Source organism: Rhinopithecus bieti, unplaced genomic scaffold (assembly GCF_001698545.2).
Source record: "Rhinopithecus bieti isolate Rb0 unplaced genomic scaffold, ASM169854v2 scaffold_9899, whole genome shotgun sequence".
In the NCBI taxonomy this organism is placed as follows: domain Eukaryota; kingdom Metazoa; phylum Chordata; class Mammalia; order Primates; family Cercopithecidae; genus Rhinopithecus; species Rhinopithecus bieti.
The window spans coordinates 6372373-6389134 of NW_016806979.1; the positions used below are offsets into that span (position 1 = coordinate 6372373).

General features: G+C 48.4%; 1 protein-coding gene across 2 annotated transcripts in view; it reads right to left on the reverse strand.

Moving 5' to 3' along the window:
- Nucleotides 1–6881: 6881 nt before the first annotated feature.
- The window catches only part of SLC5A5 (solute carrier family 5 member 5), a 22576-nt gene continuing 12695 nt past the window's right edge, over nt 6882–16762 (reverse strand). For both annotated transcript variants that reach the window (XM_017879478.1, XM_017879477.1), the window contains 4 exons: nt 16513–16709; nt 12570–12694; nt 10027–10142; nt 6882–7296 (listed from right to left, as the gene is read on the reverse strand). In XM_017879478.1, the coding sequence (XP_017734967.1) occupies nt 7132–7296; nt 10027–10142; nt 12570–12694; nt 16513–16709 (603 nt within the window). In that variant the 3' untranslated portion in view covers nt 6882–7131. The remainder of the gene's footprint in view (nt 7297–10026; nt 10143–12569; nt 12695–16512; nt 16710–16762) is intronic.

The window sequence follows — 16762 nt, forward strand, 5'->3', positions numbered from 1 at the left end:
CTAGCCTTAACACTACATATTTTATTTTGCTTTTTTTTTTTTTTTTTTTTTAATGAGACGGGGTCTCGCTCTGTCACCCGGGCTGGAGTGCTGTGGCTGGATCTCAGCTCACTGCAAGCTCCGCCTCCCAGGTTTACGCCATTCTCTTGCCTCAGCCTCCGGAGTAGCTGGGACTACAGGCGCCCGCCACCTCGCCCGGCTAGTTTTTTGTATTTTTTAGTAGAGAGGGGGTTTCACAGTATTAGCCAGGATGGTCTCGATCTCCTGACCTCGTGATCCACCCGTCTCGGCCTCCCAAAGTGCTGATGTTGAGTGTCTGTGGCTTTTCCAGGCTTGAGCCACCGTGCCCGGCCCAACTGAATGCTTTTAATAGCACCTACGTCACCTCTTGAATGCTTTGCTGCTAAGAAACTTCTTCCACCAGATACCCCAAATCATCTCTCTCGAGTTCAAAGTTCCACAGATCTCTAGGTCAGGGGCAAAATGCTGCCAGTCTCTTTGTTAAAACATAACAACAGTCACCTTTGCTCCAGTTCCCAACATGTCTCTCATCTCCATCTGAGACCACCTCAGTCTGGACCTTATTGTCCATATCACTACCAGCGTTTCGGGCAAAGCTATTCAACAAGTCTCTAGGAAGTTCCAAACTTTCCCACATTTTCCTGTCTTTTTCTGAGACTTCCGAACCATTCCAACCTCTGCCTGTTACCCAGTTCCAAAGTCACTTCCACATTTTCAGGTATCTTTTCAGGAATGCCCCACTCCCAGTACCAATTTACTGTATTAGTCTTACGTTCACACTGCTGATAAAGACATGTCCAAGACTGACAGAAAAAGAGGTTTAATTGGACTGGCAGTTCCCCATGGCTGGGGAGGCCTCAGAATCACGGCAGGAGGTGCAAAGCATTTCTTACATGGTGGTGGCAAGAGAAAATGAGGAAGATAAAAGCAGAAACCCCTGATTAAACCATCAAATCTTGGCCCGGTGCGGTGGCTCATGCCTGTAATCCTAGCACTTTGGGAGGCCGAGGCGGGCAGATTGCCTGAGCTCAGGAGTCCGAGACCAGCCTGGGCAATACAGTGAAACCCTGTCTCTACTAAAATACAAAAAATCAGACGGGCGTGGTGGCAGGCACCTGTAGTCCCAGCTACTTGGGAGGCTGAGGCAGGAGAATCGCTTGAACCCAAGAGGCGGAAGTTACAGTGAGCTGAGATCACGTCACTGCACTCCAGCCTGGGCAAAAGAGAGAGACTCTGTCTCAAAAACAAAACGAAAACCATCAGATCTCATGAAACTTATTCACAAAGAGCAAGAACAGTATGGAGGAAATTGCCCCCGTGATTAAATTATCTCCCACTGGATCCCACTCACAATACATGAGAATTATGGGAGTACAACTCAAGGTGAGATTTGGGTGGGAACACAAAACTGAACCATATCAGACCCTTACATTATATACAAAAATTAACCCAAAATGAAACTGTAAATTTCCCCTTTTTTTGTGATCAGGTGCAGTGGCTCATGACTGTAATCTCAGCAGTTTGGGAGGCTGAGGCAGGCAGATAACTTGAAGTCAGGAGTTCCAGATCAGCCTGATCAACATGGTGAAACCCTATCTCTACAAAAATACAAAAATTAGCCAGGCATGGTAGTGTGCGCCTGTAATCCCAGCTACTCAGGAGGCTGAGGTACGAGAATCGCTTGAACCCAGGAGGTGGAGGCTGCAGTGAGCTGTGATTGCACCACTGCACTCCAGCCTTTTTTTTTTTTTTTTTTGAGACAGGGTCCTACTCTGTTGCCCAGGTTGGAGTGCAGTGGTACAATCATGGCTCACTGCAGCCTTGATCTCTGGGGCCAAGAGATCCTCCCACCTCAGCCTCCCAAGTAGCTGGGACTACAGATGCATGCCATCATGCCTAGCTATTTTTTTTTTTTCTAGAGACAAGGTTTCTTCATGTTGCCTAGGCTGGCCTCAAATTCCTAGGCTCAAGCGATCCTCTTGCCTCAGCCTCCCTAAGTGCTGGGATTATAAGCACGAGCCACTGTGCCTGGCTTGCAGTTTCTTACAAAGTCAAACATATATCTACTCTCAGATCCAGCCATTTTACTTCTAGATACTTACCCCAAGAAAAATGAAAATGTTACCCAAGAAAAAGGGGGCTCATTTGCCTAGTAACAAACAACTCTCCAAAAGAATGCAGGTTTTGATTAATAGGGGTTTCATTATTTGTCCCAAGTAAGCAAAGAATCAGGAGTGGGCTTTGCTTTTTTTCCAATGCAGTGTCCCCAAGAGGGAAAGTGACAGGAGCGTTTTCTGGGGCAATGGAGAGGGGAGAGGGCACATCATTGCATGCATAGAAAGTGTCGCAGTGGCGCAGACGCAATGAGCCATCACGCCAGCACATAGGTCGCATTGTGAAGGCATTGAGCTGTAGTTCCTCCCAGCATGGAAACTTTATTTTATTTATTTATTTATTTATTTATTTATTTATTTATTTATTGAGATAGAGTCTCACTCTGTCGCCCAGGCTGGAGTGCAGTGGCGTGATCTTGGCTCACTGCAACCTCTGCGTCCCGGGTTCAAGTGATTCTCCTGCCTCAGCCTCCTGAGTAGCTGGAATTATAGACATGGGTCACCAAGCCCGGCTCATTTTTGTATCTTTAGTAGAGATGGGGTTTCACCATATTGGCCACGTTAGTTTTGAACTTCTAACCTCAAGTGATCCTGCCTCCTCAGCCTCCCAAAGCACTGGGATTTCAGGTGTGAGCCACCTCTCCTGGACTGGAGTGGAAACTATAGCATGGTAAGAATTAGAGTTTACCACTTCATCTATAAGTTGCTGAGGTCTGTCATAAACTGGTTCCAGCAGCCAGGTGACCTCATTCTACATGGGGTTTGGAAAAAAGCTATGGGGCAGGGGGAAACAGGCTCATATGTTCAAGCTGGTTAAATTCCTGTAGTTCAGGTCGGGCGCGGTGGCTCACGCCTGTAATCCCAGCACTTTGGGAGGCTCAGGCTGGTGGATCACTTGAGGTCAGCAGTTTGAGAGCAGCCTGGCCAACATGGCAAAACCCCGTCTCTACTAAAAATACAAAAACTAGCTGGGTGTGGTGGTGCATGCCTGTAATCCCAGCTACTAGGGAGGCTGAGGCAGGAAAATCACTTGAGTCTGGGAGGAGGAGGCTGCAGTGAGCTGAGATTGTGCCACTGCACTCCAGCCTGGATGACAGAGCAAGACTCCATCTCAAAAAAAAAAAAAGAAAGAAAAAGAAAAAAGAAAAAAGCATTAAAAAAAGAATTCCTGAATCCCTGGCCAGGCGCAATGGCTCATGCCTGTAATCCCAATACTTTGGGAGGCCAAGGTGGGCAGATGACTGGAGGTCAGGAGTTTGAGACCAGCCTGGCCAACATGGTGAAACCCTGTCTCTACTAAAAATACAAAATTAGCTGGGCACGGTGGCTCATACCTATAGTCCCAGCTACTTGGGAGGCTGAGGCAGGAAAATCACTTGAGCCCAGAAGGCGGAGCTTGCAGTGAGCCGAGATCACGCCGTTGCACTCCAGCCTGGGCGACAGAGCAAGACTCCGTCTCAAAAAAAAAAAAAAAAAATTCCTGTAGACCTGGAGGCCCTCCCTGTCTGCTTACAAAAGTAGAGATGACCACTGACTTTTGATCATTTGACTTATGATTTTTCAGGTTTATGATGCTGCAAAAGTGATCTGTGTTCAGTAGAAACCTTACTTGGGTATATTCAATAAATTACATGAGGTATGCAGCAGTTTATTACAAAATAGGCTTTGTGTGAGATGATACTGCCCAACTATAGGCTAAGGCAAGTGTTTTTTTGTTTGTTTTTTTGAGATGGGGTCTCGCTCTGTCACCTAGGCTGCAGTGCAGTGACAAGGTCTCGGTTCACTGCAACCTCTGCCCTTATAGGCCCAAGCAGTCCTCCCACCTCAGCCTCCCAAGTAGCTGGGACCACCGACGTATACCTCCACGCCCAGCTATTTTTTTTATTTTTATTTTTTGTATTTTTGGTAGAGCCAATGTCTCACCACATTGCCAAGGCTGGTGTCAAACTCCTGGGCTCAAGCAGTCTGACAGCCTCGGGCTCCCAAAGTGCTGGAATTATAGGTGTGAGCCACCGCGCTGGGCTAAAGGTAAGTGTTCTTGGCATGTTTAAGGTAAGTTAGGCTGAGCTACCGTGTTCACTAGGTTAGGTGTGTTAAATACTTTTCTGGTGTGCGATATTTTCACCTTATGATGGGTTTACTTGGACATAACCACCTCGAGGAGCATCTGTATATATCCCCACAAATACTTTTAAAAAGTACTGACAGGATCTTGCTGTCCCCCAGGCTGGAGTGCAGTGGTGCGATCACAGCTTACTGCAACCTCGACCTCTTGGGCTCAAGCAATCCTCTCACCTCAGCCTAGCAAGTAGCTGGGACTATAGGCATGTGCCACCTCACCTGGCTAATTTTGAAATTTTCCTATAGAGATGGGGTCTCGCTATATTACCCAAGCTGGTCTCAAACTCCTGGTCTTGAGCAATCCTCCTGCCTCAGCCTCCCAAAGTGCTAGGATTACAGGCGTGACATCCCACCCCCGTCCAGTCATTGATTGTAAAGTTGTAATGGCCAGTTTTAAGTTCAAATCTAAAGGTGTCCAATCCCAACAACAGGCACAGAGGACCAGGTCTCCAAGGGGTAGACAGAAGTGGGATCAGAAGGTGAGTATGAGGCCAGGCACGGTGGCTCACGCCTGTAATCCCAGCACTTTGGGAAGCTGAGGCGGGCAGATCACTTGAGGTCAGGAGTTCCAGACCAGCCTGACCAACATGGTGAAACCCCATCTCTACTAAAAATACAAAAGTCAGCCGGGCATGGTGGCGCATGCCTGTAATCCCAGCTCCTCGGGAAGCTGAGGAAGGAGAACCCGGGAGGCAGAGGTTGTAGTGAGCCGAGATCGCGCCACTGCACTCCAGTCTGGGCAGCAGAGTAAGACTGTGTCTCAAAAAAAAAAAAAAAAAAAAAGGTGTATATGAGCTCCTGTGGCTGCTGTAACAAATCGCTGTAGGCCTGGTGGCATCAAACAACAGAAATTTATTCTCTGACAGTTTTGGCAGCCAGAAGTCTGATACCAAGGTGTTAACAGGGCCATGTTCCCTCTAAAGGCTCTAAGAAATAATGCATCCCACGCCCCGTCTCCTGATTTCTGGTTATTGCTGGTAATCCTTGGGTTCTCTGACTCGTAGACGCATTGATCCAACCTCTGCCTCTGTCTTCACGTGGAATCTTCCCCAGGTGTTTCCCTGCATCTCTTCTCTACTTCATATGAGGAACCAGTCACTGGATTCATCCATCCTCCTCCAGTAAGACCTCTTTTAATTTAACCAGTTACACCTGCAAAGACCCTATTTCCAAGTAAGCTCATGGTCTGAGGTTCTGGGTGGACATGAATTTTGAGGAGACACAACCTAATTCAAGAGCCTCCATTGTCAGGTGAGGAGGGGATGCCAGCAGGCTCAGGGTGATGGGAGCCATGGCAGGTGTGTGGGCCAAGGTTGGAGGCCATGTGGGGTCTGAATTATCCGCTTTCCAATCCCAGGAAGAAAATAAAGAAGAAAGAGGCGGGGCACAGTGGCTCACCCCTGTAATCCCAGCCCTTTGGGAGGCCAAGGCAGGAGGATCACCTGAGATCAGGAGTTTGAGACCAGCCTGGCTGACATGGCAAAACCCCGTCTCTACAAAAACATAAAATTACAAAAATTACCCGGGCGTGGTGGTGCTCACTGTAATCCCAGGTACTCAGGCTGCTGAGGCAGGAGAATCACTTGAACCCACAGGGTGGAGGTTGCAGTGAGCAGAGATTGCTCCACTGCATCCAGCCTGGGTGACAGAGCGAGACTCTGTTTCAAAAAAAGAAAAGAAAAGAAAGAACAAAGAAAGGAGAGAGAGTTGGTGTTCAACTCTTGGTGAATGCCTGGATTACTACTGTATCCTTGACCAAGTCATTGCCCTCCTCTCTGAGCCTCAGTTTCTCTGCCTGTGAAATGGGGCACAGGAAGTTGGGCCTGAAGACTTGCAAAATGCTTGCTAAGGTTAAACACAGGCCAGGCACAGTGGCTCTGGCTGGGCCTGGTGGCTCACAACTGTAATCCCAGCACTTTGGGAGGCCAAGGCGGGTGGATCACCTGAGGTCAGGAGTTTGAGACCAGCCTGACCAATATGATGAAACTCCATCTCTACTAAAACTACAAAAATTAGGTGGGTGTGGTGGCAGGCACCTATAATCCCAGCTACTTGGGAGCCTAAGGCAGGAGAATCGCCTGAACCCGGGAGGGAGAGGTTGCAGTGAGCCGAGATCATATCATTGCACTCCAGCCTGGGCGACAAGAGCTAAACTCTGTCTCAAAAATAATAATAAGGTTAAACACATTTCAGGTAAGAGCTGGGGTCTTTCTCAGATCCTGATGTCAGATCTGGGAGTTTCCTGTGTTGTCCAGAGGGGATTCCAACATCTTTCTATTATAGACTGAGAAAAACAGTAGGCCGGGCATGGTGGCTCATGCCTGTAATCCCAGCACTTTGAGAGGCCAAGGTGGGTGGATCACTTGAAGTCAGGAGTTCGAGACCAGCCTGGGTGATATGGTGAAACCCCATCTCTACTAAAAATACAAAAAGTTAGCTGGGTATGGTGGTGGGCGCCTGTAATCCCAGCTACTCAAGAGGCTGAGGCAGGAGAATCACTTGAGCCTGGGAGACAGAGGTTGCAGTGAGCCAAGATCACACCACTGTACTCCAGCCTAGGTGACAGAGCGGAACTCCATCTCAAAAAAAAAAAAAAAAAAAGGAGAGAGAGAGAGAGAGAGAAACCCAGCCTTATTTTGGGGGAGCCGTCGGGGCTGCAGCATCTAATACTAGAAATGGTTGAAGCAAGGGGCTGGATTTAAAAAATGACCTCCTGGAGGCAGGGCCCCCCCATGGGGTAGGGTCTTGTAGTCCTGAACTCATTTGCATACAAGGCAATCTAGCCAATCGCAGCCCGAGGCCTTGGGCCCGTGGTCTGGGATTGACCCATCCTGAGGTTCCATCCCAGGGTGTCAGTCAGCAGCTGGCTCTGTCCTCAGAGGTTTGTCTCCCGCTGGTCTCTACCACCATCATGTCTACCGCAGGGGGTCCAGGAGCCAGCCCTCTCCAGCTCCTTCTGCCCCAGGAAAAACAGACGGTCCTCATTGGTGGGCAGGAAGCCAGGAGGTTTCTTGGTTCCAGTGGGGAGTTCTTCAGGACCCTGGGGAAAAATGGGGTAAAGAGACCCCATCAGAGACCCTGTCCCCACCCTGTTACGTGTCAGCTCACCTCCCAGATGGGGCCACTGAGGGCCTGGAGGGACGGGGCATGCACAGAATTGCACACTATCCCCTTGTTCAGTGCACAGGCCAGTCCTGCCCCCCTCTGCCTCCAAAATTTCCATGTGCTTCTCTTCCCCACTCACATGTCACCTACAGCCCAGGCCATCAACGCTTTCTCAGATGCCTGCTATAGTTCCTCCCTCCTCTCTCTGCTTCTCTGCTCATTCACCTTCAAAAAAATAAACATTTCTGGCCGGGCACAGTGGCTCACCCCTGTAATCCTAGCATTTTGGGAGGCTGAGGTGGGCAGATCACTTGAACCCAGGAGTTTAAGACCGGCCTGGCCAACATGGCAAAACCCCATCTCTACCAAAAATTAAAAAATTAACCAGACTTGGTGGTGCACGCCCGTAATCCCAGCTACTCAGGAGGTTGAAAGACAGGAGAATTTCTCAGGCTATGGAGGTTGGGGCTGCAGTGAGCCATGGTCATGCCACTGCACTCCAGCCTGGGCAATAGAGTGAGACCCTCTCTCAAAAAAAGAAAAAAAAAACACAAATAAAGACAAAAAAAAAAAGAAAAGAAATAATAAAGAACAAAACTAAAAGAAAAAGAGAAAGAAAAAAAGAAAGGAAAGAAGAGAAAAGAAAAGAGGAATAAAGAAAAGATAAATACTTCTCTAGGGCAGCTGGAGGGAGTTTTAAACCCCTTCAGCTAAACCCCTCCCCTCCCAATCCCCTTCTCAGTCAAAGCTGTTCCTGTTTGTGGCTGGTTCCTTCTCCTAACTCAGGGTCAATCAATGTCATCTCTCCCAAGAGGCCACCCCTGACTTTCCTGGCTAAAGTTGCTCCCCATCACAGCATCCGGTTTTATTATCCTTTGAATGTTTATCATGCTGAGACCGTACACATTTTTCTTTTTTGCTTGCTTGCTCTCTTACGTTCTCTCTCTCTCTCTCTCTCTCTCTCTCTCTCTGTCTATCCTTTCTTTCTTTCTGACAGTCTCGCTCTTGTTGCCCAGGCTGGAGTGCAATGGCACGATCTCTGCTCACTGCAACCTCCGCCTCCTGGGTTCAATCGATTCTCCTGCCTCAGCCTTCCGAGTAGCTGGAATCACAGGCACCTACCACCATACCCGGCTAATTTTTCTGTATTTTTAGTAGAGATGGGGTTTCACCATGTTGGCCAGGCTGGTCTCAAACTCCTGACCTCAGGTGATCCACCTGCCTCAGCCTCCCAAAGTGCTGCGATTACAGGGGTGAGGCGCCACACCGGGCTCTTTCCTTTCCTTCCTTCTTTTTCCTTCCTTCCTTCCTTCCTCCCTCCCTCCCTCCCTCCCTCCCTTCCTTCCTTCCTTCCTTCCTTGACAAAGTCTTGCTCTGTCACCCAGGCTGGAATGCAGTGGCACGATCTCAGCTCACTACAACCTCTACCTCCCGGGTTCAAGTGCTCAGTTCTCCTGCCTCAGCCTCCCAAGTAGCTGGGATTACAGGCACAGGCCACCATGCCTGGCTAATTTTTGTGTTTTTAGTAGAGACGGGGTTTAGCCATGTTCGACAGGCTGGTCTTGAACTCCTGGCCTCAAGCAATCTTCCCACCTCAACCTCCCAAAGTGCTTGGATTACAGGCGTGAGCTACCGTGCCCGGTCTGACAGCATCTGGTTGTATTATCTTTTGAATGCTTATCACATGCTGAGACAGACCCTACATGTTTCTCTTTTTAGTTTTCACCTGCCCCTGCTAAATGAGGGTGGGGTGGGGGCCTCAGACCATAGCCCAGAGCAGGACTGGGTACACAGCAGGTCCTCAATAAATGAGAGAATGGAACAGGGATTCCAAAACAGGGGTAGGCATGGGATCAGGTCCCCCAGGGACAGCCTTTTCCAAACTCTGGGAATTCACAAAGCAACCACGCGGTTTTAGCCAAAATCGGTCTACCATCTGTTGTGTTTCTTATGTAAGAGTTTTCCCCCAAGTTGACTCACTTTTGAATTAAGTAATTTTATTTTAAGAAGAGACTTTACATCAATACCCTAACGGCACACCAGTTTCACCTGCCAAAGATTGGAAGTCACTGTAAGAACAGATAACGACAAAAAGGAATAGTATTCAACTTTGTTCAGTCCTTATGAAGGGAGATAATAAAAACTTGAAGATGAGGCTGGGCTCGGTGGCTCATGCCTGTCATCCCAGCACTTTGGGAGTCCAAGGTGGGTGGATCATTTGAGGTCAGGAGTTCCAGACCAGCCTAGGCAACATGGTGAAACCCTGTCTCTACTAAAAACACAAAAATTAACTGGGCACGGTAGCATGCGCTTGTAGTACCAGCTACTCAGGAGGCTGAGGTAGGAGAATCGCTTGAACTCAGGATGTGGAGGTTGCAATGAGTCAAGACTGCACCACTGCACTCCAGCCTGGGCAACAGAGTGAGACTCTGTCTCAAAAAACAAACAAACAAACGAAAAGGAATAGTATTAAACTCCGTTCAGTCCTTGTGAAGGGAGATAAAAAAAACTGTTGAGGATGAATCAGCTCCCAACAGAGTCTTTCGACTTGATATAACAAGAGATGGAGAAAGGTGCTGATGTACCATGTCCCTCCCCTGAGCTATGGTCATGCCCCAAAGCCACTTGGCTGCCTCTAGCTCTGGGAACCCAGCCTAAGACTGACCTTGACCAAGTTGTCATCCAGGATGGCCACTTCTTCCTTGGGGGCCACTGATGCTGTCTGCCGTGCGAGGTCCCACCACAACAATCCCGGGGCCAGGGTGCTGCGTTTGGTGGGGCCTGAGAGGTGGGAAGAAATGGAGAAATCCAGGTATTTAATGAAGGGGTCATGGGGGTTGGAGACCAGGCCCTGGGAAAGAGAAAGAAGATCCCTGGACTATGAAGTCTAACAGGCTCCAGTCCCACTGAGGGACCCTGGCAAGTCTCTGAGCCTCACTTTCCTCATCTACTCAGGGAGGCTGTAATAAAACATCAGTGAGGCCAGGCATGGTGGCTCATGCTTATAATCGCACTGTGGGAGTCTAAGGCAATAAGATTGCTTGGAGTTGCCCAGTAGTTGGAGACCAGCCTAGGCAACATAGTGAGACCCCATCTCTACAAAATATTACAAAATTAGCCAGGCATGGTGGCACATGCCTCTAGTCTCAGCTACTTGGGAGGCTGAGGCAGGAGGATCACTTGAGCCCAAGAGGTCAAGGTTGCAGTGAGCCGTCATTGTGCCACTGCACTCCAGCTTGGTGACGAGTAAGACCCTGTTTCTAAAACAAAACAAAACAAAACAAAAACATCAATGGAGGCTGGGCACGGAGGCTCACGCCTGTAATCCCAGCACTTTGGAAGGCCGAGGCAGGGGATCACTTGATGTCAGGAGTTCGAGACTAGCCTGGCCAACATGGCAAAATCCCATTTCTACTAAAAATACAAAAATTAGCCAGGCGTGGGGGTGGGTGCCTGTAATCCCAGCTACTCAGGAGACTGAGGTAGGAGAATTGCTTGAACCTGGGAGTCAGAGGTTGCAGTGAGCCAACATCGCACCATTGCACTCCAGCTTGGGCGACCAGAGTGAAACTCCATCTCAAAAAACAAAACAAAACAAAGACGTTAATGGATGGCTGGGAAGGTTCAGCACACGGTTCCATTCACTGCTGCATCCCCAGTGCCTAAAATAGCACCCAGCACAGAGGAGGACTCGATAAAGGTCTGATGAATGTGAAGTCTGAGACTCAAGAAGTGTGAGCAGGTACTGTTATCACTACTGATTTTCCCCTCTTTGTCTCCTTCTACTTTTCCGTGGAATTTAGAATTCCCTAACAAGTGCAGAGTCACCGGCAGCTTTAAAACATATTTCAGCACCAGGGATAGCGCCACCTGCCCCATCCCATATCCTCTACTGAGGACTTAATCTTACGGGGGAGAGGAGCTGCAGGCGATGCCTCAGTTTCTGTCTCTGCAAAATAGGGCAAGCTCTGAGAGGTGCAGGGTTGTCAAGAAAGCGACATAGCTTTAAAGGGTGTAAATGTGAGCCGGGCACATTGGCACACACCTGTAGTCTCAGCTACTTGGGAGGATGAGGTAGGAGGATTGTTTCAGCTCAGGAGTTCAAGGTTGCAGTGAGCCATGATCGTGCCACTGCACTCCAGCCTGGGTTACAGAGTGAAACCTGTCTCTTTTCTTTCTTTCTTTTCTTTTTTTTTTCTTTCTTTCTTTTCTCCTTCCTTCCCTTCTCTCTCTCTCTCTCTCTCTCTCTCTCTCTCTCTCTCTCTCTTTCTTTCTTTCTTTCATGGAGTCTCACTCTCTCACCCAGGCTGGAGTGCAGTGACGCGATCTTGGCTCACTGCAACCTCCACCTCCCTGGATCAAGCGATTCCCTTACTTCAGCCTCCCAAGTAGCTGGGATTACAGGCTCCTGCCACCACGCCCAGATAATTTTTTTTGTATTTTTGGTAGAGACAAGGTTTCACCATGTTGTCCGGGCTGGTCTCAAACTCCTGACCTCAGGTGATCCACCTGCCTCAGCCTCCCAAAGTGCTGGGATTACAGGCATGAGCCACCGCACCCAGCCGACCCAGTCTCTTTAAAAGAAACTATATATATATATATATACACACACACACACACACACATATATATGTATATATATATACACCTTATTTTATGTATATATATTCATAATTTTTATATATATTCATAATTTCTTTTATGTATACACACACACACCCTTCTTTTTTCCTCACAAACTTTTGTTTTCCTTTTAAAAAAATAGGTACAGCCTAGGTGCAATGGCTCACACCTGTAATCCCAGAACTTTGGAAGGCCAGGGTGGGTGGATCACTGGAGCCCACGAGTTCGAAACACATGATGAGACTCCATCTCTACTAAAAATGCAAAATTATCCAGGCATGGTGGCACACCCTTATAATCCCAGCTACTTGGGAGGCTGAGACATGAGAATCGCTTGAATCTGGGAGGTGGTGGTTGCAGTGAACTGAGATCACACCACTGCACTCCAGCCTGGGTGACAGAGTGAGACTCTATCTCAAAAATGATGATGATGATGATAATAATAATAATTATGTGCAAATGTGTACAACAGGCAGTGGTAGTTCGGCCAATGGGAGCGTCCTTTCTCCCCTCCCTGCTGGGTGGAGCCTTGACACAGAGAGATGAATGGGGTGACCTCTAAGGCCACATGCTCTGTTTACCTACCTGTCAGGCAGCTGATGAGGGCTCCGCACAGCACAGTGGTCAGTGTGCCCAGGGCACCATAATAGAGATAGGAAATGGCATAGAAGCTGTCAGCTAAGGCGGGTCGGCTGGTGTCCATTCCTGAGCTGCAGGTTGGGACAGACAGACTTGAACCTCCTCTTTTATCCCCTGCCTGCGCTTAAAAGCTGTTCCCACCTCACTCCTTACTTCCTTCCCTTAACTGCCATGACCTAGCACAGACCTCCACTACTGTCTGTCCAGACCTGTACAGTAGGCAACGCTCCTTCCCTCCAGGTATCCCATGCCCACCCTAGACATCCTCCACACACAGTCAGAGGGCGCATTAATAAAATGTAGCTCAGATCACCTGCTGCTGCCCATCACTCTCTGTGGCTCCCTGTCACCCTCAAAATCAACCAAATTAAACTCTCAGAAGAAAATACAGGTGGGAATCTTCGTGACAGTAATTGTTTCTTAGATATGACACCAAAAGCAAATGCCACCAGAGAAAAAATAAATCAAATGGACTTCATCAAAAATTAAAAACTTCTGGCCAGGCATGGTGGCTCATGCCTGTAATCCTAGCACTTTGGGAGGCTGAGGCAGGCTGAGGTCAGGAGTTTGAAACCAGGCTGGCTAACTTGGTGAAACCCCATCTCTACTAAAAACACAAAAATTAGCCTGGCATGGTGGTGTGCACCTGCAGTCACAGCTACCCAGGAGGCTGAGGTGGGAGAATCCCTTGAACCTGGGAGGTGGAGTTTGCAGTGAGCTGAAATCGCACCACTGCACTCCAGCCTGGGTGACAGAGTGAGACTCCATCCCCACCCCCCAAAAAAAGAATTAAAAACTTCTGTGCATCAAAGGATTCCATCGAGAGAATGAAGACAACCTACAGAATGGGAGAAAATATCACATGCAAATTATACATCTGATCAGGGGCTTGTACCCAGAATATATAAAGATATAAAAATATGTAAATTATAACTCAACAATAAAAGACAAATCACCCAATTTAAAATGGGCAAAGGGTGTTTTGTTTTGTTTTTTTTAATTTGGGACAGGGTCTTGCTCTGTTGCCCAGGATGGAGTGCAGTGGTGGGATCATGCCTCACCACAGCCTCGGCCTCCCAGGCTCAAGCAATCCCGTTTGCCTCAACCTCCCAAGTAGCTGGGACTACAAGTGTGCACCACCATGCCCAGCTGTTTTCATTTTTATTTTTATAGAAATGGGGTCTTTCTATGTTACCCAGGCTAGATGGGCAAAGGGTTTGAATAGACATTTCTCCAAAGAAGATACACAAATGGCCAATAAGTACATGAAAAGATGCTCAACATCGTTATTCATCAGGGAAATGCAAATCAAAACCACAGTGAGGTATCACTTCACACCCACTAGGATGGAGAATAATGAGTATTGGCGAGGACGTGGAGAAGTTAGAATCCTCATATGTTGCTGGTGGGAATGTAAAATGATGTGGCCGCTGTGGAAAACAGTCTGGTAGTTCCTCAAAAAGTTAAACATAGGCCGGGCGTGGTGGCTCAGGCCTGTAATCCTAACACTCTGGGAGGCCGAGGCAGGCGGATCATCTGAGGTCAGGGGTTTGAGACCACCCTGACCAACATGGTGAAACCACTTCTCTACTAAAAATATAAAAATTAGCCAGGCATGGTGGTGCACACCTGTAATCCCAGCTACTTGGGAGGCTGAAGCAGGAGAATCGCTTGAACCCAGGAGGCGGAGGTTGCAGTGAGCCAAGATCACACCACTGCACTCCAGCCTGGGTGACAGAGCAAGACTCTATCTCAAAAAAAAAAAAAAAAAGTTAAATAAAGAACTATAATATGACCCAGCAATTCCACTCATAGGTATATACTGAGAGAAATTAAAACATATGTCCATACCAAAACTTGTTCACAAATGTTTTTGGGTTTTTTTGTTTGCTTGTTTGTTTGTTTTTGGTGGAGTCTCAACTCTCTTACCCAGACTGGAGTGCAGTGGCTCCACTGTACTCTGCTGTAATCCCAGCACTTTGGAAGGTCAAGCTGTGTGGATCTCCTGAGGTCAGGAGTTCAAGACCAGCCTGATCAATATGGTGAAACTCCATCTCTACTAAAAATACAAAAATTACCCAAGCGTGGTGGCATACACCTGTGACCCCAGCTACTCAGGAGGCCAAGACAGGAGAATTGCTTGAACCTGGGAGGAGGTTGCAGTGAGCCGAGATCACGCCACTGCACTCCAGCCTGGGCGACAAAGTGAAACTGTCTCAAAAAATATATGTATATTATGCCAAGACACAAAAGGTCACGTATTTTATGATTCCATTTACATGAAATGCCCAGAACAGGCAAATTCATAGAAACAGAAAGTGGATTCGTGCTTGCCAGGAGCTGGGGAAACGGGGGAAGTGGGAAGTGACTGCTGATGGGGACAGGGCTTCTTTCTGGAATGATAAAAAAATGTTCTTGTGGTCGGGCACAGTACCTCACACCTGTAATCCCAGCACTTTGGGAGGCAGAGGCAGGAGGATCATTGGAGTCTGGAGGTCAAAGGTGCAGTGAGCTGTGATTGTGCCATTGCACTCCAGCCTGGGTGTTAGAGTGAGACCCTCTCCAAAAAACCAAAAAGCAAAAAAACCCACCCAAAAACCAAAAAAAAAAGAAACAAAACAGAAAATGTTCTTGGTTGGCTGAGTGCCCACACCTGTAATCCCAGCACTTTGCCAGGGTTAGGTGGGCAAATCACTTGAGCCCAGGAATTCCAGACCAGCCTGGGCAACATAGTCAGATCCTGTCTCTACAAAAAATAAAAATAAAAACGAGTAGGACATGATGGTGTGCGCCTGTGGTCCCAGCAACTAGGGGGGCTGAGGTAGGAAGATTCCTTGAGCCCAGAAGTTTGAGGAAGCAGTGAGCTATGATCGCGCCACTGGACTGCAGCCTGGGCAACAGAGCAAGACCCTGTCTCAAAAAAAAAAAAGAAAGAAAAGAAAAGAAAATGTTTTGGGGGCCAGGCACGGTGGCTCACACTTGTAATCCCAGCACTTTGGGAGGCTGAGGTGGGGGATCACCTGAGGTCAGGAGTTTGAGACCAGCCTGGGTAATATGGTGAAATCCCATCTCTACTAAAAATACAAAATTAGAAAAAAAAAAAGAAAACGATCTTGAGTTAGTGGTGATGGTTGCACAAATATACTAAATGCCACTTTTATTTATTTATTTATTTGAGATGGAGTTTCATTTTTGTTGCCCAGGCTGGAATGCAGTGGTGCGATCTCAGCTCACTGCAACCTCCACCTCCTGGGTTCAAGCAATTCTCCTGCCTCAGCCTCCGAGTAGCTGGGATTACAGGCGCCTGCCACCATGCTTGGCTAAGTTTTGTATTTTTAGTACAGGTTTTCCCATGTTGATCAAGCTGGTCTTGAACTCCTGACCTCAGGTGATGCACCTGCCTCGGCCTCCCAAAGTGCTGGGATTACAGGTGTGAGCCACTGCACCCACCTGGCCTAAATGCCACTTTTATATGGCTAATTTATCTCAATAAAAATTAGAATCAAACCAAATTCTGGGCCTCCCTCAAGCTGGGAGGATTGCTTTAGCCTGAGAGTTTGAAGCTGCAGTGAGCTGAGACTGCACCACTGCACTCCAGCTTGGACAACAGAGTGAGACTCTGTCTCAGAAAAACAAAACAAAAAAAGTACTAGCTTCCTCTGGCTGCACCATATCTCCCACCCATCTCTCCTCCCATTGCACCCTAACCTCAGTGCAGATGGACTGGGACTAGCCTGATTGTGGCCTCAGGGCCTTTGCACCTACGGTTCCCTCCACCAGGAATGCATTTTATTAATCAGGCTTTTTACCTAGAGTTCAGGGCAAGCAAGTCTCCCTTCAAGATCACACCATCCCGGGATCGGGTCCCTCCCACCCCAAGTCGGCTCACCTGGGGGCCCTGCTGGAGTTGTTAGCAGGGAGGAGAGCCATGTCCAGCAGGCCAGAGGCGTTGACTGAGAGAGCCACGCAGCGGGCAGCCGACGACGGCAGGACCCTCATGGTCTGCTCGCTGGGTGGGTACAGTGTGGCGCCCAAGGCCACCCACAACGACAGCGCCAAGCCCGCGCCCAGTCCCGAGAGGACTCCCTGGGGGCAGAGCCGGCGTCAGGGAAGGGGAGGGGCCTGTCTGGCCCCGCCAC